Here is a 26,730-nt window from a genome sequence, read left to right on the forward strand (position 1 = left end):
AAGTACTTCCGGGTCTTCCGGGACTTTGTTGTCCTTAAGCCATTTTGCCACAACTTTGGAAGTATGCTTGTGGTCATTGTCCATTTGGAAGACACATTTGTGACCAAGCTTTAACTTCCTGACTGATGTCTTGAGATGTTGCTTCAATATATCCACATAATTTTCCTTCCTCATGATGCCATCTATTTTGTGAAGTGCACCAGTCCATACTGCAGCAAAGCACCCCCACAGCATGATGCTACCACCCCCGTGCTTCAAGGTTGGGATGGTGTTCCTCAGCTTGCAAGCCATCCCCCTTTTCCTCCAAACATAACGATGGTCATTATGGCCAAACAGTTCTATTTTTGTTTCATCAGACCAGAGGACATTTCTCTAAAAAGTACGATCTTTGTCCCCATGTGCAGTTGCAAACCGTAGTCTGGCTTTTTGTATGGCGGTTTTGGAGCAGAGCTGAGCGACCTTTCAGGTTATGTCGATATAGGACTTGTTTTACTGTGGATATAGATACTTTTGTACCTGTTTCCTCCAGCATCTTCACAAGATCCTTTGCTGTTGTTCCTGGATTGATTTGCACTTTTCGCACCAAAGTACTTTCATCTCTAGGAGACAGAACGCGTCTCCTTCCTGAGCGGTATGACGGCTGTGTGGTCCCATGATGTTTGTACGTACTATTGTTTGTACAGATGAACGTGGTAACTTCAGGCATTTGGAAATTGCTCCCAAGGATGAGCCAGACTTGTGGAGGTCTACAACTTTTTTCTGAGGTCTTGGCTGATTTCTTTTGATTTTCCCATGATGTCAAGCAAAGAGGCACTGAGTTTGAAGGTAGGCCTTGAAATACATCCACAGGTACACCTCCAATTGACTCAAATGATGTCAATTAGCCTATCAGAAGCTTCTAAAGCCATGACATCATTTTCTGGAATCTTCCAAGCTGTTTAAAGGCACAGTCAACTTAGTGTATGTAAACTTCTGACCCACTGGAATTGTGATACAGTGAATTATAAGTGAAATAATCTGTCTGTAAACAATTGTTGGAAAAATTACTTGTGTCATGTACAAAGTAGATGTCCTAACCAACTTGCCAAAACTATAGTTCGTTAACAAGAAATGTGTGGAGTGGTTGAAAAACGAGTTTTAATGACTCCAACCTAAGTGTATGCAGAGGTGGGTAGTAACGAGTTACATTTACTCCGTTACATTTACTTGAGTAAGTTTTTGAAAAAATTATACTTCTAGGAGTAGTTTTAAATCACTATACTTTTTACTTTTACTTGAGTAGATTTGTGAAGAAGAAACTGTACTCTTACTCCGCTACATTAGGCTACAATGAGGTCGTTACGCAGTTTATGAGAGTTTATGGGCTGCCTCGTTCTAGTTCTGCCTGGTAAAAAAAGTATAAAGGTTTGGAAATGTGTGTTACTTGTGCTTATTTATTTTTTATTTTTTATTATTTTATTAATTTTATTTTTTAAGTACTTGAATTTACCTGAATTATTTTAATTTAAGCTATTTTGTAATTCATTTTAATTAATTTTATTGATTGGATGAACTATAATTTGCCTAAAGATGATTATTTTGTATTTTTGTCTGTCTGATTGTTGTCTTGTGTTAAAAAATAAATCAGACGTTACTCAACAGTTACTCAGTACTTGAGTAGTTTTTTCACCAAGTACTTTTTTACTCTTACTCAAGTAATTATTTGGATGACTACTTTTTACTTTTACTTGAGTCATATTATTCTGAAGTAACAGTACTTTTACTTGAGTACAATTTTTGGCTACTCTACCCACCTCTGAGTGTATGTAAACTTCCGGCTTCAACTGTATTAGGAGGACAATAGCTGACACTCTCCGAGAGCCTTCTGTAGTAGCAGCACAATGGAAAAGTGTGTAGTGCGTGTGTCACTGCCTGGCTGCTTTTTCCTCTCCAAACAGATAGCAGCAGCTACTGAACTGTTTCCACACCGCAGTGCACACAGATGGCCCAATGACAAGAGGGCATGTGGAGAATGCAGGGCAAGCAGGCAGCTGTGGTGGTGAGGAGGAGGAGGAGGTTATCCTCTATGCTAGTAAGGCAAGGGTCAATGACACAGCCCCCAGGGAAGAGGAAAATAAAAAAGAATTACACCAACAACAAAAAAGAGAGACAAAATCTGCAGTGTGCTGCTGCGTAAGACACAGAGACTGGTGCAGAGAGCTACTCGCACCTGCTGCCGGCAAGGTGAAATTCAGAGCGTTAGTGTTTGTATGATCGGAGCACAAGGAAAGGCAGAGAGCCTTTTGTATTTAGGGAAAGGGAAAGGGGATACCTAATCAGTTGTACAACTGAATGCATTCAACTGAAATGTGTCTTCCGCATTTAACCCAACCCCGATTTTCTAAGTGGCTGGATGTGCTGCTGTCCAGCGTGTGTGTGGTGGGCTCTAGAATCTAATGTGGTTACCTTCCATCCCTTTTCGTCCCTCTCTGGCTGTGAGCTCACCAGCCTCTACCGAGCCCAGTTTCTCAGAAAAGTGCCTCAGAGACGGTGCTGCGACAGCTTCCTCACCAGCGGAAGTCTAACTTCTGACACCTCTCTTTACTACACCCTTCAAAGACTATAAAGCCTTCTAAAAAATCAAGACTATTTATAACACACAGTTACCCAGCTACCACTCTTTTCTTCTTGTAAAGAGATGAACGACAAGCACTTTGTTCTTTGCACATTCAACGTTATGAGCGGTAAACAGTGCCTTCAGAAAGTATTCATACCCCTTGACTTTTTCTACATTTTGTTGTGTTACAGCCTGAATTTAAAATAGATTAAATTGAGATTGTGTCACTGATCTACACACAATACCCTATAATGTCAAAGTGGAATTGTGTATTTTTTATTTTTTTATTTGTTTTTAAAAATGAATTACAAATGAAAAGCTGAAATATCTTCAGTCAATAAGTATTCAACCCCTTTGTTATGGCAAGCCTAAATAACTTCAGGAGTAAAAATGTGCTTAACAAGTCAGATAATAAGTTGCATATTAACTGTGTGCAATAACGGTGTTTAACATGATTTTTGAATGACTACACCATATCTGTACCCCACACACAATTATCTGTAATGTCCCTCAGTCAAACAGTAAATTTCAGATTCAAACACAAAGACCAGAGGTTTTCCAATGCCTCACAAATTAGGGCACTTATTGGTTGATACAAATACAAAAAATAAAAAGAAGCAGACATTAAATATCCTTTTGAGCATGGTATAGTTATTATTTACACTTTGGATGGTGTATCAATACACCCAGTCATTACAAAGATACAGGCGTCCTTCCTAACTCAGTTGCAGGAGAGGAAGGAAACCACTCAGGGATTTGACCATGAGGCCAATGGTGACTTTAAAACAGTTACAAAGTTTAATGGCTGTGATAGGAGAAAACTGAGGATGGATCAACAATATTGTAGTTACTCCACAATACTAACCTAAATGACAGAGTGAAAAGAAGGAAGCCTGTACATAATAAATATATTCCAAAACATGCAACCTGTTTGCAATACGGCACTAAAGTAATACTGCACAAAATTTGGCTAAGAAATTAACTTTTTGTCCTGAATACAAAGCATTATGTTTGGGGCAAATACCACTCTTCATATTTTCAAACATGGTGGTGGCTGCATCATGTTATGGGTATGCCTGTCATCGACAAGAATTAGGGAGTTTTTTAGGATAAAAAGAAAAGGAACAGAGCTAAGCACAGGAAAAGTCCTAGAGGAAAACCTGGTTCAGTCTGCTTTCCAACCGACACTTGGAGACAAATACACCTTTCAGCAGGACAATAACCTAAAACGCAAGGCCAATTATTCACTGGAGTTACTTATTAAGACGACATTGAACATTCCTGAGTGGCCTAGGTACAGTTATGACTTAAATCGGCGTGAACATCTATGGAAAGACTTGAAAATGGCTGTCTAACAATGATCAACAACCAACTACACAGAGCTTGAAGAATAAAAAATAAAAAAAATTGACAGATATTGTACAATCCAGGTTTGCAAACCTCTTAGAGCAGGGCTCTCCAACCCTGTTCCTGGAGAGCTACTGTCCTGTTGGTTTTCACGCCAAGCTAATCTAGCACACCTGACTCTAATAATTAGCTGGTTGATAAGCTGAACCAGGTTAGTTACAACTGGGGTTGGAGTGAAAAACTACAGGAGGGTAGCTCTCCAGGAACAGGGTTGGAGACCCCTGTCTTAGAGACTTACCCAAAAAAGACTCACAGCTGTAATTGCTGCCAAAAAGTGAATATAACATTCATTGACTCAGGGGGTTGAATACTTGTCTAATCAAAATATATTGGTGTTTATTTTCCTATATATATTTTTTAAAGTTAGCATTTTTGTTCCACTTTGACATTAGAGTAGTTTGTGTAGATCATTGACCAAAAAGAACAAATCCATTTTAATTCCACTTTGTAACACAACAAAATCTGGAAAAAGTCAGGCTCTGTCGTAGCTGGCCGCGACCGGGAGACCCATGGGGCGGCGCACAATTAATAATAATAATAATAATAATGTATGCACTCACTAACTGTAAGTCGCTCTGGATAAGACCGTCTGCTAAATGACGTAAAATGTAAATGTAAAATGGGTGTGAATACTTCCAGAAGGCGCTGAACGTTTATTTTTGGTGATAAATTGTTGTTGGCGGAGGCTTCAATAGAGCTGTGTGCTGAGCTCTGCTAAACAGTGAATTGTGACGTGGCTAGAGCTCTACTGCATTTACTTCAGACTTGACTCTGACTTGTGCTGTGACATCAATGTTCTGAGAGTAGTCAATGACTGAACGGAAAGGTCATTATCACAAACTGATCTTAGGAAGGGTTAAACTTCCAATCCCCCCCGGTCACACAAATTTCCTAGGTGGCAAAGGTCTAGATGAATATTGTCATTTATTGGTGTAGTAACGACCCCCACCTAGCGACCCATGCAACCTCATGCCGATGCACCACCCAATTTCGAAATTGCACCTTATACATTCTACTATTACAACTTTCAAGAGTAAGTTGTAAGGCCAACTGAGTTCATAAAAAAAAAAGGCCTTTCAACTTACTCCCCCCACCAACCCAGGCGTGCCCCACAGTTTGGGAACCACTGAACTACTGTTTGTTGGAACTATGAAAGGGACATCATCTCCATCAAATGAGCTCTTACTTGTGTTCAGACATCTTTACGCCAGGGAGAGGGGGTTTTGGTGGGGCCACCTCCTCTGCTTCCTCCTCAGTGGGTTCAGTCAAGACTTCCGTAGATTGGGTCGTGGCTGCGCTCTTGTCCAGACTCTCCTTCTCCTTGGCAGGTGGCTCTGCAGCACTGTGGGTATACGAGATGTATACATGTGTTGTTAACATTGTGTACAATTTCCTCACAGTGTAAGATGTGTTCAGTACAGGTTAAAGTGGAGGAGTGTGATTGATATCCTCTGTGGCTCACTCACCTCTCAGTCAGGGCAGCCGGTGGCACTGGTTTGACAGGAGACGTGGGGGAAGGATGCTCCTGTTTCTCTATGGTCAGTTTCACCAGCTCCTGTGGACAATCACCGGGTGCAGTTAATAAATGCTAGCCAACTTCACAGCCACTTTCAACATCTCTTACCCAAAAAGTACCAAGTACTCGACTAGCTACTGTTTCCCCCAAAAACATAACATGCGTTAATTGTTACAAATCATTTGTGACGTCTCATATTTCATGTTCGCTTGTTTTTTTGGTATGCCAACTTTACCTTAACACCGTCGAGCACTGCCTTGATCACAATGGTGACGGTAACGATGGTTTCCTTATCTTCCAGGTTGACCCCCTCCAGCATGACTTGGTCGGACCAGCGGATGAGATTGCCCAGACTCTGGTACACACGGTTCAGACAAGAGGACACCGCTGAGCTGGGAACAACCAAGAGGAAAGATTAGGCTAACAGACTGACAAAAACACTGATTCTGTATTCGGCTTTGAAGGTTTCTTATGATTTCAACCCTATAATACAAATAAATCAACCTTAAATGACATTTGGCTGCACCTCGTCTCATGTCGATTGAAGCGTTGTCTTAAAACACTTAATGGGTGAGCTCCAGATATCCTCCTGGGCCAGACTCACCTGTGTTGGATCCTTGGATCCACTTGGACTAAAGGCAGGATGGCCTCCAGGACCTTACTGGCAGACCCGGGTAACATCTCCAGCACCTTTTTGTCCACCACCATCTTGTCAATGACGGTCTTGAAGTAACGCAAGGCACTGACCACTTCTTTCTCATGCTCCTCTAACCGACTCAGACTCTGCAAAAGGAAGCCAACGTGAGAGCAACCGTGAACATGGTGGTGCATCTTGGTTACGTGATTATTGCATATTGTGAGGCTTTGTCACTGCCTTCACAGTCTCATTCTCTGGTTTCTTGTAGGATATAAATGAACAACTAATTGCACTTATGAGATGGACACAGCAAAAGCTTGAGGCCTATGTAGGAGGGAGAATCAGACATTTAACAAACCTTGTTAGCAGGTTTTTCCGTCTTCACGCTAAGTTCTAAAGGTGGCTTACTGACTTTCTTTGAGGGTGTCCTTTTGATTTTGGGAGAGTGGAACTTGTCCATAAGCTTCATGGTGAAGGAAGACAAATGGGAGCGTTGGGAGTCTGGGGAGGAGAGAGGGAAAGAGAGAGAGGGAGAATTAAGAGAAGAACCTCTAATCTTCATAATCTACAGAGAGTGTGAATTGAGAGAACCCATGTTAGAAATTCACTTTCGGAGACACCACAGGTACGGTAGTTTCATCTAATGTTACATGAGTTGGGACTTAAACACAACCTCTCACAATTGCTCAGATCTTATAAGAAATAAGCCAGTAAAAATGTGTTGTCAGAGTGAGATAATAGAAAACTCATGAACACTAATTAGTCTAAACCGCATTATATGAATGACAGCATTGTAGATCTGTCCTCATTTCAAAAACCATGTACTGTTCTTCAACTGTATGAAAATAATGGTTACCCACAAAACCTGAAATGATTTATAGGCTACATTGACTGTAGCAACTTAGCAACTCGTAAAGACACAGGCGCTGGTTTATTCAACAAAAGCAATGTTGCAACAAAAAAAAAATAACATTGTGACATGGGTAATGTAAACGGCAACTTCAGAAGAAATGTTCTAAAGATCATTTTTATCTGTTCAACAGGGGTTCATTTTTATTTTGTTGAACTTTCTTTATTATGATAAATGATGGAAACAGTGTTTTTTGAATGAATTATCATCGCCTAATAATTCTGAAGGAACGCGGGCATGTGATGTCATCACGTAACTATTAGTGCCAGGACAATACCAGTATCGCGATACTCGTTAGTATCATGGCAAGGAAACAAAACACGAAGCGGATTTAACTTCTTTAGGAAAACAGCCCTGGAAACAAATATGATTATGTTATCATCCAGAGTCACATTTATTTTCCAAGCATTAGCACACAATATTTTACATACTGCAGGTTTTTAAAAGGACCAAAGAGTTTGGTCTGCTTCATATTTCTATTTTTGCCATTTAAAAAAAGGGGCGATACTGGTATCGTCACAGACCTAGTAATTATAAAAGCTCCACTCCCAATTTTATTCTAAATGCCTACTGCTTGCTAAATACATTTTTTCAACTATAACAAATAATATTTCAAATCAAATTGTATTGGTAGCGTACACATATTTAGCAGATGTTATCGCAGGTGTAGCAAAATGCTTATGTTCCTAGCTCCAACAGTGCAGTAATACCTGACAATACAAAACAATACACGCAAATCCCAAACATTTTAAGAAAGGAATTAAGTAACATTGAAATATTAGAATGAGCAATGTCAGAGTCCGGAATACAATATACAGTGTATTCGGAAAGTATTCAGACCCCTTGACTTTTTCTACATTTTGTTAGGTTACAGCCTTATTCTAAAATGGATTAAATTATTTCCCGCCCTCATCAACCTACACATAATAGCCCATAATGACAAAGCAAAAACATATTTTTTATCAATTTTAGCAAATTTATATGAAATAAAAAAAACGGAAATATCACATTTACATAAGTATTCAGACCCTTTATTCAGTACTTTGTTGAAGCACCTTTGGCAGCGATTACAGCCTAGAGTCTTCTTGGGTATGACGCTACAAGCTTCGCACACCTGTATTTGGGGAGTTTCTCCCATTCTTCTCTGCAGATCCTCTCAAGCTCTGTCAGGTTGGAGGGGGAGCGTCGCTGCACAGATATTTTCAGGTCTCTCCAGAGATGTTCGATTGGGCTCAAGTCCGGGCCAATCAATGACATTCAGAGACTTGTCCCAAAGCCACTCCTGCATTGTCTTGGCTGTGTGGTTAGGGTTGTTGTCCTGTTGGAAGGTGTACTTTCATCCCAGTCTGAGGTCCTGAGCAGGTTTTCATCAAGGATCTCTCTGTACTTTGCTCCGTTCACCTTTACCTCGATCCTGACTAGTCTCCCAGTCCCTGAAGCTGAAAAACATCCCCACAGCATGATTCTGCCAACACCATGCTTCACCGTAGGGATGGTGCCAGGTTTCTTCCAGACGTGACGTGTCGGGTTCTTGGTCACCTCCCCCAATTGCTCAGTTTGGCCGGGCGGCCAGCTCTAGGAAGAGTCTCGGTGGTTCCAAACTTCTACCATTTAAGAATGATGGAACCACTGTTTTCTTGGGGATCTTCAATGGTGCAGCAATGTTTTGGTACCCTTCCCCAGATCTGTGCCTCGACACAAGCCTGTCTCGGAGCTCTACGGACAATTACTTCGACCTCATGGCTTGGTTTTTGCTCTTACATGCACTGTCAACTGTGGGACCTTATATAGACAGGTGTGTGCCTTTCCAAATCATGTCCAATCAATTGGATTTACCACAGGTGGACACCAATCAAGTTGTAGAAACATCTCAAGGATGATCAATGGAAACAGGATGCACCTGAGCTCAATTTTGAGTCTCATAGCAAAGGGTCTGAATACTTATGTAAATAAGGTTTTTCTGTTTTTTATTTTTAATACATTTGCAAAAATTTCTACAAATCTGTTTTTGCTTTGTCATTATGGGATATTGTGTGTAGATTGCTGAGGATTTGTATTTATTTAATCCATTTTAGAATAAGGCTGTAACGTAATAAAATGTGGAAAAAGTAAAGGGGTCTGAATACTTTCCGAAGGCACTGTATGGATTATGTCTAGTCTGAAAAAATGAAAAAACTTTATTTATTCAACATTACAAATATTAATACGAATATCTCAAAACCTTTTTGATTTAGTTAATTTTTAGACATTGATTGTGACAATATACTCTTCAAACTTCCAGAATGGGCTCTCTGGTAGTTTTAATAACATTTCCATTTCCCTTTAAAACCAGACTATTTAAACAGAAGTAAAATCTTCTTTGACTACAGACTAAATTGAACAAAAGCATACACAAGTACATTGAAATGCCTTTCTTGCCAGCTCTAACCCCAACAATGCAGTATTCAATAACAAAGTAATACTAAAAATAACAAGGTAGAACAAAAACACAAGATATAAAAATAAGAAGAACACGATAAAGTAAGTAAGCATCCTGTATACAGGGTCAGTTCCAGCACCATATTTACAATGTGCAGGGATACTGGATCGATAGAGGTAGATCTGCATAGGGGTAAGGTGACTCGGCATCAGGATATATGATAAACAGAGTAGCAGCAGCACATATGATGATTGTATGTGTGGGTGTGTGTAGAGTCAGTATAAATGTATGTGCATATTATGCGTGTGTGAGCAAATGGTGGAGTGAGTGTTTGTATGTGTGTTGGAGTATCAGTGTGTGTAGGGCCCTGTGAGTGTGCATAGAGACAGTACAAAAATACGAATAAAATACAAAGGTCAACTCTGATAGTCCGTGTAGCCATTTAGTTAGCTATTTAGTTAGCTATTTAGTTAGCTATTTAGTTAGCTATTTAGCAGTCTTATGGCTTGGGGATAGAAGCTGTTCAGGAGCCTGTTGGTGTCAGACTTGATGCACCGTTACCGCTTGCCGTGCGGAAGCAGAGAGTCTACGGCTTGGGTGGTTGGAGTCTTTAATGATTTTCCGGCCCTTCATTTAACACCGCCTGATATAGAGGTCCTGGATGGCAGGGAGCTCGGCCTCAGTGATGTACTGGGATGTCTGCACCACCCTCTGTAGTGCCATTCGATCAAGGGCGGTGCGATTGCCATACCAAGCAGTGATGCAGCCAGTCAAGATGCTCTCAATGGTACAACCGTAGAACTTTGAGGATTTGAGGGCCCATGCCAAACCTTTTCAACATCCTGAGGGGAAGAGGTGCTGTCGCGCCTTCTTCACGACTGTGTGCGTGTGGACCATTTTAAGTTCTTAGCGATTTGGACACCGAGGAACTTGAAGCTCTCGACCTGCTCCACTGCAGCCCCATCGAAGTGGATTGGGGTGTGCTCGCCGCATTGTGTTTTTATGTCTTTTTTATGTAAGTTTTCCAAGAACCCTTTTCCATCTGTTTATCCAGAAATCAAAGCCTTTACTTATGCCTAATTTGTAAGATGGAAAATGGATCTATAGCCTTTGAGTGGAAAATCTGTCAAACAGCGCAAGAGCTGCTGCAGCATCTTGTGGTGCCTTCAAGACTACTGGGAACTCTGAAAAATAGGAGGTCAAATCATGACGTCAGTGATCTTCAGGTCAGAAAGTCAAAACTCTAGAAAGAGGCCCGAGTTCCAGAGTTGGAGTTCCGAGTTGGATGACCGTTGAACGATTTTTCCCAGTCGGACTTGGAGCTCGTTTTCCGAGTTCCCAGTTGTTTTGAACGCTGCATCAAACGGCAACGGAAGGCAGGCTTCATCAGTGCGTCACACACCACTTTGCAATGAGCTGGAGGCAGTATGCATTTTTAAAACATATACTTCATTGTTTGAAACCTGAAGGTTTTAATACATATGAGGCATGTCTTACCTTGCTTCAAAGTAGCCTATTAGATCTTCTCTCTTTCTAAATGGATATTTTCATCTCTGTCAAATGAAACTGCTGGCATGTGTGGTGCCCTTTTGACAATGGTGTTTTCCCGCTAATTGCATTATGGAACAAACCTTCACATAGTCTACTGCCTTGTACGCATTGCTGCCCTTATAATGTGAATAAATAATAGTTGATCAACATGTTAAGTTAAATGGTCTGATCTGTTGCATCACTCATTGCTACAAAAAAACAAAATTAAATGTTGCCTAGGCCTACTGGTTGGATCTATCGTCCCACAACTGTCCCAGAGTCTGTTTGGAATAGGCTATTTCTTTCTCGACAAGCTGACCAATAGAATAGGTAGCCTTAACTTTTCTACTATAGTAGATTGACATAGGCTAGTGATTTTGCTGTTCATTACTCGTCAATGTGGACAGTTATTCTAACATGTTCAAAGTGCACATCAGAAATCGGTAAGAAGGACCCCACATCATTGCAACCTCGACTTGCATGTTCTGTTAATATGAATTACCATTTTCTAAATGTCATTTCTGTCATTCTGAGCACCGTGGGTGAACGCCCTAATCAGGTTACGCACACAATGCACATGGGTCCAGTACATTTCTCAAATGTCCGCTAAATTCAAATGGTGTCGGTCAAATGTCCGGCGCCACATTTTCCTAATGGAAGCCCTGGTGTGCCATTCAGAGGGTAAATGGGCAAGACAAAATATTGAATTCCCTTTGAACAGGGTATGGTAGTAGGTGCCAAGCGCACCAGTTTGTTTCAAGAACTGCAACGCTGCTGGTTTTTCACACTCAACAGTTTCCCGTGTGTATCAAGAATGGTCCACCACCCAAAGGACATCCAGCCAACTTGACAACTGTGGGATGCATTGGAGTCAATGTAGGCCAGCATTCCTGTGGAACGCTTTCGACACCTTGTAGGAGTTCATGCCCCGACGAATTGAGGCCTTTCTGAGGGGGTGCAACACAATATTAGGAAGGTGTTCTTAATGTTTTGTACACTCAGTGTAGCCTCTTAGCTTTCATTTGACACCCAATTAGATTTTCTCCTAAGAACTTCACGTTTGTGCTCATGGCTCCTTTTCGATCAAAATGCTCTTTACTATCAAACCCGAAAAATCTGGTGTGTGTGGGGTGGGGTGGGAGTGGGGGGGAACTATGAAGAAAAACTATGATTGTTACTGGGTGTGTTGTCTCCGGCTAATTTCATAGACACTTGTCACATAGCAATTTAAAAACTAAGCATATGCATTTTATGATTCCCTTTCCCTGTGCAGTGCTCCACTTGAGATTCCCACTAAAGCTCTATTAGTTCCACCTCAGTGTAGACCTGAGGGCAGATCATGTGGAGAGCTGCACACTACACACCGCAACAGTCTGACCCTGGAGACACCCCTGGCAACAGCTTGTCTGCTCAACTCAGTCTTGCCTGAGCAGCAGTGGCCTTACATACACAGTAGTCCGGACACGAGTCCAATGGTAGCCAGGCATCATGCAGAAAGGACGACACAGTGAACCTCGCTAATGCACACTAGGACACCAAAACAAATCAATGAAATCCATTGGTGTCATATGATTTCTGAATCTAGCACTGCATTCAGTGATAAGAGTATTCATCTTCAGGGGACACAATAGTGGGTATGGATAAAGGCTACTCCCAGTCCCACTACAATAACTGTACAAGTGCTGAGCGATTTCGGTTTTTAAATAACTAATTGATCACATCGGTTCAATTAGTATATTTGAATTCCATTTAGTTCTGGGGGTTTTTCGATGCGCTAAACCCGCTGTTTGTGCCATTTCTCTAGAGATATCTCTTCTGGGACATGTTGTCCAACTCATAATAGTTAAGCGCAGAAAACGTGGTAATTAACTACAATGACCAGAATCCATTGTGCCTACAGCTGCCTGTTCTCATTGGTTTTTGCCGGGCAAGCCTGTAGGGCCGGCAGACAGACACGGAGAGGAAGGGCAATAGAGACATGGAAAGGTATTTTTATTTTATTTAACCTTTATTTAACTAGGCCATTAAGAACAATTTCTTATTTACAATGACGGCCTACCAAGGGGCAAAAATGCCTCCTGTGGGGACGGGGGCTGGGATTAAAAATAAAAATGTAAGACAAGAAACACATCACGACAAGAGCGACACCACAACACTATATAAAGAGAGACCTAAGACAACAACACAACATGCAGCAACACAACATGACAATACAACATGGTAGAGAACGGTTGCTTAGGTATCTCTCCCCGACAATACATATAATTGATTGATAGTTGTTATTTAGCTGTCTTAAAAGTATGCCTTACCTACTTTGAAGAACTACTGAAATAGTGATTTCGTCAGACAGCAGGCAGTTAGCCAGCTAGGTTAGCCTACTAGCCTGAATGATGACTCTTTGGGAAGCACAGAGATAGATGGCTGGCTGGCTGCTACTGCCTGAGCAGAGTCTTTTGTTCTTTCGACTAATCGATTGGTTTACATTTTAAAACGTGTATTTTTCCATATATAGACAAACATGGGTTTTAATAAAATCAACCTTATACATTGAGCTTGTCTGATGCTTTAAGCACACTGTTTGATGAAATAAGACACAAATGACTCAAGAGGGAGCCAGAGATCAAGATAACCAGAAGAAAAAAAACTTAACCTGACCCGAACATCCTCCTCCCACTCCTGCTGGCTTTTGCAGATTCTGCCATTACTCTCCTGAAGTTGCCGGTAACAGGCTACATGAGGAATCGGCAACCTCTCTCATGTGGAATGCCAATTTATCTTACCATTTCTACCGGTCTGTGTGCCAGTTATGGTTTTCATATGCACATTTTCATGGAACAGTTTCATTTAATTTATAATAACGTCTTCCTATCTCAAAATGATTGTCATGTGGTTAATCAAAATTCTATCCAAATCTAAATGAAAATAATACAAACCTAAAAAGTAACTTTTGTTGCCAACTTGGGCCTATGTAAAAAGCCAACATAAAGCCAACAATTAAAAAATTGCAGTCTGCAGGTAGAAAATATCCTGATAAATATAAATATCACATTGGCTACACATGGTCTGTCTACACGAACGTGAAACATTGTATCAAGTATTAACTTGGGTCTAGCCAAAAATATTCTGTGCCCTCAGAGTCAGTGAGCTCGGGACAGACACAGCTGTAGGCCATTTGCGCAAGGGATAAGGGATTTTATTTTATGACATTTCCACTGGATCAGAGCATGACATTTTTCCCTTTCATGCTGAGTAGTTATCGAAAGGGAGAGAGCTGGAAAGATTTTCAAATAAATTGAGGAACTATTGTCATCCTCAAATGGATGTAAAAACAGACTTTGTTTGCTTGCTGTTTGAGCTGAAGAAACCATTACTATGAGAAGCTCCACAGCTCATTAGTGGTGGTGCGTTTAAGCCAATCAGAAATACTATCAGATCCCCAAATGACTACATTTGCACGCAGGCCAGTTAGCCTATAAACCTACTTCTACAGTGCCTTCGGAAAGTATTCAGAAACCTTGACTTTTTCCACATTTTGTTACGTTACAGCCTTATTCTAAAATTGATTAAATAAAAACATTTCCTCAGCAATCTACACACAATACCCCATAATGACAAAGTGAAAACATGTTTTCAGAAAAAAGAAAAATGAAAAACCTTCTTTACATAAGTTTGCTATGAGACTCGAAATTGAGCTCAGGTGCATCCTGTTTCCATTGATCATCCTTGAGATGTTTCTACAACTTGTTTGGAGTCCACCTGTGGTAAATTCAATTGACTGGACATGATTTGGAAAGGCACTCACGCCTATATAAGGTCCCACAGTTGATAGTGCATGTCAGAGCAAAAACCAAGCCATGAGGTTGAAGGAATTGTCCGTAGTGCTCCGAGACAGGATAGTGTCGAGGCACATATCTGGGGAAGGGTACCAAAAATGTCTGCAGCATTGAAGGTCCCCAAGAACACCGTGGCCTCCATCATTCTTAAATGGAAGAAGTTTGGAACCACCAAGACTCTTCCTAGAGCTGGCCGCCGGGCCAAACTGAGCAATCGGGGGAGAAGGGCCTTGGTCAGGGAGGTGACCAAGAACACGATGGTCACTCTGACAGAGCTTTAGAGTTCTTCTGTGGAGATGGGAGAACCTTCCAGAAGGACAACCATCTCTGCAGCACTCCACCAATCAGGCCTTTATGGTAGTGGCCAGACGGAAGCCACTCCTCAGTAAAAGGAAGATGCCAATCTGCTTGGAGTTAGCCAAAGAGCACCTAAAGACTCTCAGACCATGAGAAACAAGATTCTCTGGTCTGATGAAACCAAGATTGAACTCCTTGGCCTGAATGCCAAGCGTCACGACTGGAGGAAACCTGGTACCATGCCTACGGTGAAGCATGTTGGTGGCAGCATCATGCTGTGGGGATGTTTTTCAGTGGCAGGGACTGGGAGACTTGTCAGGATCGAGGTAAAGATGAATGGTGCAAAGTACAGAGAGATCCTTGATGAAAACCTGTTCCATAGTGCTCAGGACCTCAGACTAGCACGAAGGTTCACCTTCCAAAAGGACAACGATCCTAAGCAAACAGCAAAGACAACGCAGGTGTGGCTTCGGGACAAGTCTCTGAATGTCCTTGAGGGGCCCAGCCAGAGCCCGGACTTGAACCCGATCAAACATCTCTGGTGAGACCTGAAAATAGCTGTGCAGCAATGCTCCCCATCCAACCTGACTGAGCTTGAGAGGATCTGCAGAGAAGAATGGGAGAAACACCCCAAATACAGGTGTGCCAAGCTTGTAGCGTCATACCCAATAAGACTTGAGACTGTAATCGCTGCCAAAGGTGCTTCAACAAAGTACTGAGTAAAGGGTCTGAATACTTATGTAAAGTTTAGAATAAGGCTGTAACCTAACAAAATGTGGAAAAAGTCAAGGGCTCTGAATACTTTCCGAAGGCACTGTATGTGTAAATCAGGTGCGCATCCTTACTCAACATTGACTGGAGCGCTCCAAACAAAAGACAATGACTAAATTGATCAAAACTTGTTTTCACAAGTGTAGCATATGTTGTGCGCTTAGTAAACAACGTGTCCACTCCGACAATGAGAACGGTAAACGACTGGAAAAATATATTGAATATATTAACAGAAATTACCGTCAAGAAAGTAACAAACATTGTAGATTATAAATATAGGAATTAACGGTAAAATGTACTACTGGTGATATATGTAATGGGGAATTGATAGACACTAACGATCAAACGCAACATTTCACACAATGAAGATATGAAACAATGAATGTGCACAAATTGGCGGGAGAGAGCGCATTCTGGAGAGAGACGTGCATTGTGCATCTTAGCCACACACCCCTTCTTCTTCAACTGTGCAATCCCCGCAACCTCCGCAATGGATTAGTCTCGGCCTCCGCAATGGATTAGTTCACTGAGATGGGCGCGAATAAGACAGGTGTCTCGTGTGCCATTAAAAAATATATATATATTATATATACAGTACCAGTCAAAGGTTTGGACACACCTACTCATTCCAGGGTTTTTCTTTATTTTTTAAAATGTTCTACATTGTAGAATAATAGTGAAGACATCAAAACTATGAAATAACACATATGGAATAATGTAGTAACCAAGAACGTGTTAAAAAAATCCAAATAGATTTTATATTTGAGATTCTTCAAAGTAGCCACCCTTTTCCTTGATGATCGCTTTGCACACGCTTGGCATTCTCTCAACCAGCTTCATGAGGTAGTCACCCGGAATGCATTTCAATTAACAGGTGTGGCTTCTTAAAAGTTAATTTGTGGAATTTATGTCCTTCTTAGTGCATTTGAACCAATCAGTTGTGTTGTGCCAAGGTAGGGGTGGTGTACAGAAGATAGCCCTATTTGGTAAAAGACCAAGTCCATATTATGCCAAGAACAGCTCAAATAAGCAAAGAGAAATCCCAGTCCATCATTACTTTAAGACATGGTCAGTCAATATGGAACATTTCAAGAACTTTGAAAGTTTCTTCAAGTGCAGTCACAAAAACCTATGATGAAACTGGCTCTCACGAGGATCGCCACAGGAATGGAAGACCCAGAGTTATCTCTGCTACAGAGAATAAGTTCATTAGAGTTACCAGCCTCAGAAATTGCAGCACAAATAAATGCTTCACAGAGTTCAAGTAACAGACACATCTCAACATCAACTGTTCAGAGGGGACTGTGTGAATCAGGCCTTCATGGTCGAATTGCTGCAAAGAAACCACTACTAAAGGACACCAATAAGAAGAAGAGACCTGCTTGTGCCAAGAAACACAAGCAATGGACATTAGACCGGTGGAAATGTGTCCTTTGGTCTGGATGGATTATCTATGCATGTGTATGGAGGAGGACGTGTTATGGTGTGGAGGTGCTTTGCTGGTGACACGGTCTGTGATTTATTTAGGATTCAAGGCACACTTAACCAGCATGGCTACCACAGCATTCTGCAGCGATACGCCATCCCATCTGGTTTGGGCTTAGTGGGACTATAATTTGTTTTTCAACAGGACAATGACCCAACACACCTCCAGGCTGTGTAAGGGTTATTTGACCAAGAAGGAGAGTGATGGCGTGCTGCATCAGATGACCTGGCCTCCACAATCCCCCGACCACAACTCAATTGAGATGGTTTGGGACGAGTCGGACCGCAGATTGAAGGAAAAGCAGCCAACAAGTGCTCAGCATATGTGGGAACTCCTTCAAGACCGTTGGAAAAGCATTCCAGGTGAAGCTGGTTGAGAGAATGCCAAGAGTGTACAAAGCTGTCATCAAGGCAAAGGGTGGCTATTTGAAGAATCTCAAATATAAAATATATTTGTTTAACACTTTTGTTTACTACATGATTCCGACCCGTAGCACTGACGTCTGTAGCCATGAAGTGCTTTGAAAGGCTGGTCATGGCTCACATCAACAGCATTATCCCAGAAACCCTAGACCCACTCCAATTTGCATACCGCCCCAACAGATCCACAGATGATGCAATCTCTATTGCACTCCACACTGCCCTTTCCCACCTGGACAAGAGGAACACCTACGTGAAAATGCTATTCATTGACTACAGCTCAGCATTCAACACCATAGTTCCCTCTAAGCTCATCACTAAGCTAAGGATCCTGGGACTAAACACCTCCCTCTGCAACTGGATCCTGGACTTCCTGATGGGCCGCCCCCAGGTGGTAAGGGTAGGTAACAACACATCTGCCACACTGATCTTCAACACGGGGGCCCCTCAGGGGTGCGTGCTCAATCCCCTCCTGTACTCTCTGTTCACCCATGACTGCATGGCCAGGCACGACTCCAACACCATCATTAAGTTTGCCAATGACACAACAGTGGTAGGCCTGATCACCGACAACGATGAGACAGCCTATAGGGAGGAGGTCAGAGACCTGGCCGTGTGGTGCCAGGACAACAACCTCTCCCTCAACGTGACCAAGACAAAGGAGATGATTGTGGACTACAGGAAAAAAAAGAGGACTGAGCACGCCCCCATTCTCATCGACGGGGCTGTAGTGGAACAGGTTGAGAGCTTCAAGTTCCTTGGTGTCCACATCACCAACGAACTATCATGGTCCAAACACACCAAGACAGTCGTGAAGAGGGCACGACAAAGCCTATTCCCCCTCAGGAGACTGAAAAGATTTGGCATGGGTCCTCAGATCCTAAAAAAATTCTACAGCTGCACCATCGAGAGCATCCTGACTGGTTGCATCACCGCCTGGTATGGCAACTGCTTGGCCTCCGACCGCAAGGCACTACAGAGGGTAGTGCGTACGGCCCAGTACATCACTGGGGCCAAGCTTCCTGCCATCCAGGACCTCTATACCAGGCGGTGTCAGAGGAAGGCCCTCAAAATTGTCAAAGACTCCAGCCACCCTAGTCATAGACTGTTCTCTCTGCTACTGCACGGCAAGCGGTACCGGAGTGCCAAGTCTAGGTCCAAAAGACTTCTCAACAGCTTCTACCCCCAAGCCATAAGACTCCTGAACAGCTAATCATGGCTACCCGGACTATTTGCACTGCCCCCCCACCCCATCCTTTTTACGCTGCTGCTACTCTGTTAATTATTTATGCATAGTCACTTTAACTCTACCCACATGTACATATTACCTCAACTACCTCAACTAGCCGGTGCCCCCGCACATTGACTCTGCAACGGTACCCCCCTGTATATATAGCCTCCCTACTGTTATTTTATTTTACTTCTGCTCTTTTTTTCTCTCAACACTTTTTTTGTTGTTGTTTTATTTTTACTTTTTTTGTTAAAAATAAATGCACTGTTGGTTAAGGGCTGTATGTAAGCATTTCACTGTAATGTCTGCACCTGTTGTATTCGGCGCATGTGACCAATACAATTTGATTTGATTTGATTTGATGTGTTATTTCATAGTTTTGATGTCTTCACTATTATTCTACAATGTCAAAAATTGTAAAAATAAAGAAAAACACTTGAATGAGTAGGTGTTTCCAAACTTCTGACTGGTAGAGTATATGCTACTGTTTGACAAAAAAAAGTATTGGTCGACCAACAGCTTATCGACCAAACAGTTGACCAGTAGACTAATTGGGGTCAGCCCTATGTAATATACACAACAACTGAAATATTTGATTTAGGTAATATGAATAAATGATGGTTAGAGTCTAATAAGTGATAGTAATGGGCAGTCACTACCATCAATTGTTTTATTCTGTGTTGTTACCGCATTGAACCCACATAATGCATTTATAGAATTGAAATCCGACCTGAAACCGAACCAACATCAAAAAACACTAATCACTCAGCACTAAACTGTCCACTATTACTTCAGTCAAGACTTTCAATAGATATATCTTCACACATAGGCTTATACACCTAGCATAAACACTGACTTGCTCAGTGAATTCAGTGGTGTAGACAGGTTGAAGCAAAACAAAAAAGCCTGTTTGCAGCTCATATCTAGGCTACTGCCAACATTGTGACGGCACGGCACACCCAGAGGTCAAATAATACAGAGAGGCTATTACAAAGAGTTGTAAGAAACACTCTGCTCCAATTCAATAGTCCAAGTCATTAAACAGCAAGCAGGGAACAAAAACAATGGCGAACGTGCATAAAGATGGCAGAATTCAGATATGACATCACTCTTTTAGCACTATAGTTTTTTAACTATGCGGCGCGATATGGTTCAATGTGGCAATAAATCAGCACAATCTACTTTTTTGGTTTTTCAAATTTCTGGTATCTTGAAGCTAAAATTGGGATCATGTATACTTTGCTAATGACCATACAAGAAAAGAGTAATGGAGAGCAATGTACAATACGGTGAACTTAGCAAAATAAGGAATTTGTGGTAAGTGCGTGGGGGCCGCTATCTTTATGCACCTCCGCTATTGAGCAGTGCTAAAGTTGAGAAAAATGTTAAGTCTACATCGATCATGTGCGACATAATTAATCATTCTAGGCCTAGACATTGAACAATAAATGAGGCTGTGTGTGTGTGGGTGTTCTGACTGCTCTCCTTCCTGGAAGCTGGCTGTTGCCGTTGAATAGGATGTTAACAGCTGGCTACTGTGGATGACGGGCTATTTCCCCCTGCTCCGCAAGCTATGAAGAGTCACTTTGCTCTCAGGTCAACATGCACACTGACTATTAAACCAAAATATAAACTAAAATGGCTGAGGCATCAGTCTCCAACATTGTGTCAGGCCTGAACCATTTCCCTTCCTGTAATAGATACATTCAGACATCAGCCTACATAGCCTGTTTTATAAAGTCAGGGTCCTCCTCACTACTTCCTTTTCCATTTCAAAATGAATTGAACTAAAACACAGTGCTACTGGAAGTTGACTTAGTTCTTCAATGACTCTTTTGACAACAAGAGGGTACAGTAAACTCGCCTGTTTACTCGGTCTCTGTGTGAGGGTGGAAATCTCTCCACCGAGAGGGAGGTTCTCCACCATGGTTGTAAACAAAGGAGAGGCCAGAACAGCCATGACTGAAGCAGTGTTCTCACTATGTTAGTAGGTCTCAGCCTCTTTTCACAATTAAATAAACCCCAAAACAACCACAGAAGTAGGTCACGCATAAAAAAACATATCTGGTCTCTTGACCAAGACCAACTGCAGAGAACTAGTGGGAGGACTACTGAAGATGAAGGTTCATTTTAGAGATGCAGCCACAACAGACATAGCCTCTATAGTTCTTGCTCCGTGGGAGAAGTGTCTGCCTAAAATATGCCTACTGCTAGTATCAAGCAACACTGCTACAAGAGAAAACACATACAATGAAATGTAGGGCCTCAGACGGTGTTCAATACTGATCTGCCAGCTCTGGTAAGATTTTGTCTGCAAAACATAGACATACTTAAAGTAACTGTCAAGTGAAAATCTCACATATTTTGTGAACTCACTGTTACGGATACAGGTATCCTGGGTCTTTTTGTGTTTTCCTCTCCTTCTGCCCTAATCACAGGTGTCCTGTATGTTCCTGATTGGTGGTCGTTGAGGTGTCTGCTGATTGCTAAGTTGGACCAATCAGTGAACATTCCTCTGCATTGCACCACCTGTTGCTGGTTTTTCAATCACACATCCCATTGTTTAAAAGCCGGTCAGTTGTGTTTGTTGTTAGAGAGATTTTCCGTATGGGAGTATGGATACTGTGGTGTCCTGTGTTTTGTTTACTCACTAAGTTGCTGGTTACTCTGTTTGGTAACTTTGTTAGACTACTTTTCGTATGTGAGTATGGATACTGTGGTGTCCTGTGTTTTTGTGTACTCACTCATTTGCTGGTTACTCTGTTTGGTAACTTTGTGTGTTTCTGGGAAAAGGGGAGTTTAAGCAAGTTGCCCTTGGGCGTACATTACCCGTAGGAAGAAATCTGTCTAAAAACACTAGTTAGACCTGAGCGGACCACCCACTGTACTTTTGTATGATTAGCAGTAGCTTAGCGGTTCTTGAGGCAGGCAAGATCAGTTTAGGGGTGTTTTACAGTATTGTTTCATTTCTTGGGTCCTGCTCAGCCCTTTTTCCCCAAACCTTTACCGTGTGTTTAAAAATAAACCTTTTATGTTTGACGGTAGTTTATGGTTGTTGTGTAGTTTTTGTTCTCACTGTTCCATGTCACGCTTAATGAATTATGTTACGGGTCTCTTCTCCATCCACCCTAGACGTTTAAAGCCACGGGTTTCGTAACACTCACACCCAAATAATGTTGTTGACTTCCTATACTTGTATTTGTGGCCAAAGCATAAATTGTGAAGAGGGGGGGGGGGGGTTAATTATTTTTTTTAACCTCAGACTTGTAACTCAAAAAGACGCTTTCAAAAATGCTTGCCATTTCCTCATGGAGTATGTTGTGAGCTGGCCAATCAGCGTTCTACTCGCATGCATATTTTGAATGACCGGTATACACCCACACCATTCCAACATAGAACCTGTTTTTTAACATACTTAATTACTATTTTTGGAAAGAAAACGATTTAACTCATATTGTAAGTAATTATCGGTCATATTTAATAGAAAATCGGGAAACAATGGACAGTTACTTTAAAATAAAACACAGTAAAGGTGTAGAGCGGGGCGACATGGCCAAAATATCATATTACTATATTTTGACGGTATTTTATGTTTTTGAATAATAAAAGTTCAAAATTTGCTTTAGTAGTGCGTAACCATAGGGTGGCAACACATACATTCTAAGTGATTTCAATGGGTCTTTCTCCATTCTGATTGTTTTATACTGTTCAATTAAAACTTCAATCCCCCCCCAAAAAAGTCTACATTTTCATCAATTTTTGCCTTTCCTGCACTCATTTGAGATCATTAACACACTGCCACGTAGGGCTGCACGATATGGTCAAAAATTCTGAATACAGTGTTTGACATTACCATTAATGAAATACCAGGGAGGATTAATTAAGTGTTGGTCAGTGTTTCCTAGGGGACCCTATAATCTTTGACTACATTACATGTTCTCTCTTAGATACTTCATGTAGCTAACATATTCATGCTTTGCCTATTCCTCTTTGATTTAGAAGATACTGTTGCACAAACAACATGCTGATTTAGGCCTACACCACTGGTATGAGGCTGTATAGCTAGCTACGTTTGCTCTGACTCAGTACATTTATTAGCTAGCTAGCCAGCTAATTAGCATTAGCGGACACCATGAACTAGCGATTAGTATTAGCGCTAACACCATTTAAAAGACAAACGAGATGTTTGCAGATGTAAGAAACAAACCAATAGTGTAATTATAGAGCGCTTGTGGATTTATATTAAGAAGCAAAGCGGAAATAGCATTGTCATCATCAACATTGTTGCATGACCATGCAGACCGAACGCAAGTGTCTCGTGGTCAAGCAACAACAAATGCGCTCCATCGGTGACGGGGGCGGGGCTAGGCCTGTGTTGAAAGCGGCATGGAGAGAGATGACTCAAGTAGTGGAGTAAACTATAAAAATGGACGTTACACACGGTGGATCACACTTAACAAACCAAACATTGAAATACCGTTATAGAAGGTAAAGTAAAAACCCAAACTGGTCCGTGCATCAATACTGGTATATAGTAAAATACAGTATACCCCCTAGTACAGTAAATCCAATTTCCCCCAACTGTGTAGCGCTTGCAACGCCAGGGTTGTGGGTTCGTTTCCCACGGGGGGCCAGTATGAAAATGTATGCACTCATTAACTGTAAGTCGCTCTGGATAAGAGCGTCTGCTAAATGACTAATATGTAAATGTGTAGCCTAGCTGATGTGGAATCGCTAGCTAGTTAGCAGTGCGCTAGTAGCATCCCTTGTGCAAGTGACACCACTCCCCTTGAGACATGAAGTAGGCTAGTTGTTTCCCTTGTTCCACAAAGGGCCATGGCTTTTGTGGAATGGTAGGTAATGATGCATCATGACTGCAAATTGTTGCTGTGCAGAAGATCACTGGTCCCTGGAAGCTCCTAACGAGCACTGCTAGATAGCAAACACTCATTTTGTATAAATCTAAAAGGAATGTGTTTCCAATGGCAGCTAAAGACAAAGAGATTATATCTAAATCAGCTCATTTTAACACCACTGTAATTAATTACACATCCAATGAATCAACATTGTAATTAAAGAGTTAGCTTGTCCACAGTCATTCAGCCTACACCAACCAGCTGCCACAGATGGGAATCACAGCACACAATCCACAAGGACATCCTGATCCTACCACTTCTAGTTCTCCATGCACTAGCAATGAACAACACCTCCTGAGATCAGCGCTGGCCCTGCCATATCAAATTCCAGATGTAGTTAGCTTTCCATGACACTCATTTCTAACAGACAAGAAATCAATAGGCCCTAAACCTTCTCGGAAACATTGAAACTTTAATCTGATTATTCCTGAAACAGTAGTAGTAGAGCATTTCCATCTAAAAGGACCCATGAGCATCAACATGTGTAGTTCATAAGAACATATCAAATTGGGTGTTAAATGAAAGCTAAGAGTCTATATTTTTGGGAAATGAAGGCATAGATACAGTTCAACCACCTTAGAAAACATCTACCAGAAAAAGTCTTTAAAAGGTATCAGAAATACATCAAAACAATAATGTTGACATGAAGACCCCTGCCAACTAATGTCAACACTTTTATAGTTAGTTTTGGAGAAATGGTTTACCTTCTGTAAGTTTAAGAAATATTGCCTTGTCATTCCGTTACCAAACACCCCACATATCTTTTAAGATATTTTCTAATTTCTCTCCCTCATGAGGAGGGAGAATAAGGAAAGGTCACAGAAGTAACAAGTAAATGGTATACCTACCAATTAGTTATAGTGATTTACTGATATCAATTTTGTTTATGAATTATTAACTGATTAAAACTCGTAATTCTTACCCAAACATCTGTAACGGAGTTACTGCAACTGAATTGGCTACAATGGGAAATCATAATAGTCACAAATCACAGTTGGGTCACCTGCTACTGTCCTCTAGGAGTATAACAGTTCAACAAACCCACGTTCGGTATGTATTGTTTTTTGGGTCACGGTTCGGTTTCAGTACAGCGGTAAAATGTAATGTCATTCACAATGTTCAGCATTCACAATGTTCCTTGCATTGTCGGTTGTGATCAGATTGTTATGTTGGGGCTCTCAAATTTCCACTCTGATGCTGCATTTGTAACCATGTGGGAGGTGGGAATTTACCAGTTGTGAAGTCGCAAATACCAGTTGGATGTATTCATGTTGATTTTAACTCTTTGAGAAACACTGATTGGCTAATGGCCAACAAGCTGTGTCAACTATAAACTAAAAGCACAGCATGTTTATAAACAAATTCTACAGTTCAAAAAGCACATTAATAGATTGCTTTTAATAAATAATGTTTTGTTGTTGCATTTAACTGCCGAAAATTCTGTTATAGAGGACATTTCTTTAGTAGGTGACGTCAGAGGTCACCATGTGGGAGAAGTGGGTGCTCAGGATGATAGACAAGTATCCCACTAGTAATTACCAGTTTGAGGGCCATTCAGGTGGATTTTTCCCAGTCGTATGTTAAATTCCCACTTCCCACTTGGTTACGAACACAGCATGACACTGCCTCCTTCAGTGCCAGATGTGCACTTGTGACTTTCATAAAGGGGGCGTGTCTGGAGCACGGTACATCTCCCACTCTGGAGCAATGTGATGGGCTGTCACTGTAATGCACAGCAAAGAAGAGCAGAGTAGGGTAGTGTTTAGTACAGTCTAGTAGCGTATGGTAGAGTATAGTACAGTACAATATACTGTAATCTACTGTACTATACTTTTCTTTACTGTATTGTACTGTACTCTACTGTGCTATCCAAACTTCTGAAACACACATCTATGATGGACTGGACCAAATCTGAACCTATCTGTGGACGTTAACATCCAAGTCCAGGGTGGACTGACCAAATTTCAACTACTTTTCAACGTCCATGGACATCCGGTGTTGGTCGGCGCTCAGTGGGTGAGGATGCTGGTTACAGTAAATGGAACGAGAGAGGGCTCATGGGTAGGTGTCAATAAGAGCTGGGAGAGGTGACATTAACTGGAGAGAGAGAGAGAGATGGAGAGATGGAGAGAGAGGGAGGCGTTTTAACACTCTTGGTTTGACAACCAGACAACAGAAAGACAAAGAAAACAGTTATGAGCTAATCATAACAGTATGCCAGTGGAAGGGAGGACCGTGTAACATATTCATACCGGTTCAGTCCGCACTGTGAACACGAATGAATACATAAAAAATGTATATTTACAAAATAAAAACACTAGGCCTATGCCTCTTGAGTAAATCTGAACTGAAAAAAACATTTCAGGCTATTCCGTGAAAGCAATTAGAGCTTATGGGCACATTGTAATCAAAATTCTAATCTTAATTGCTGCATTTCAAACTGTCCTTTTGTAAGACACAGCCGGGAACTAGTTCTGTACCATGCCGAGTGCTGGGGTCGATAAACCAGAATTGGAGGATCCTCAATCATCGTTTGGGAACATTTTGGCCTCGTGAAGGTGCTCGAGCCACGTTACGAACTTCAGTCTTGCACCCATTTCAGCAAAAAGGTAGTACCCGCTCTATATAAGTAAACCAAAACCGAAGATTTCAAAGAATTGGCCAATGCACCCTGTGTTGCGCTTACTTAACATTCATAATCATGCATTTCTGTGTAGTACAGATCAGGGACCCATGATATACAGTGTCTTTGGAAAGTATTC

General features: G+C 41.5%; 1 protein-coding gene across 5 annotated transcripts in view; it reads right to left on the bottom strand.

Moving 5' to 3' along the window:
- The window catches only part of LOC121550195 (rap guanine nucleotide exchange factor 1), a 55,110-nt gene that overhangs the window by 21,151 nt on the left and 7,229 nt on the right, over nt 1-26,730 (bottom strand). For all 5 annotated transcript variants that reach the window (XM_041862332.2, XM_041862331.2, XM_041862330.2 and 2 more), the window contains exons 2-6: nt 6,515-6,657; nt 6,124-6,302; nt 5,755-5,911; nt 5,470-5,558; nt 5,190-5,345 (exon numbers count right to left, since the gene is read on the bottom strand). In XM_041862332.2, coding sequence (XP_041718266.2) covers nt 5,190-5,345; nt 5,470-5,558; nt 5,755-5,911; nt 6,124-6,302; nt 6,515-6,657 — 724 coding nt within the window. The remainder of the gene's footprint in view (nt 1-5,189; nt 5,346-5,469; nt 5,559-5,754; nt 5,912-6,123; nt 6,303-6,514; nt 6,658-26,730) is intronic.

The sequence above is a fragment of the Coregonus clupeaformis genome, chromosome 18 (assembly GCF_020615455.1).
Source record: "Coregonus clupeaformis isolate EN_2021a chromosome 18, ASM2061545v1, whole genome shotgun sequence".
Taxonomy (NCBI): Eukaryota; Metazoa; Chordata; class Actinopteri; order Salmoniformes; family Salmonidae; genus Coregonus; species Coregonus clupeaformis.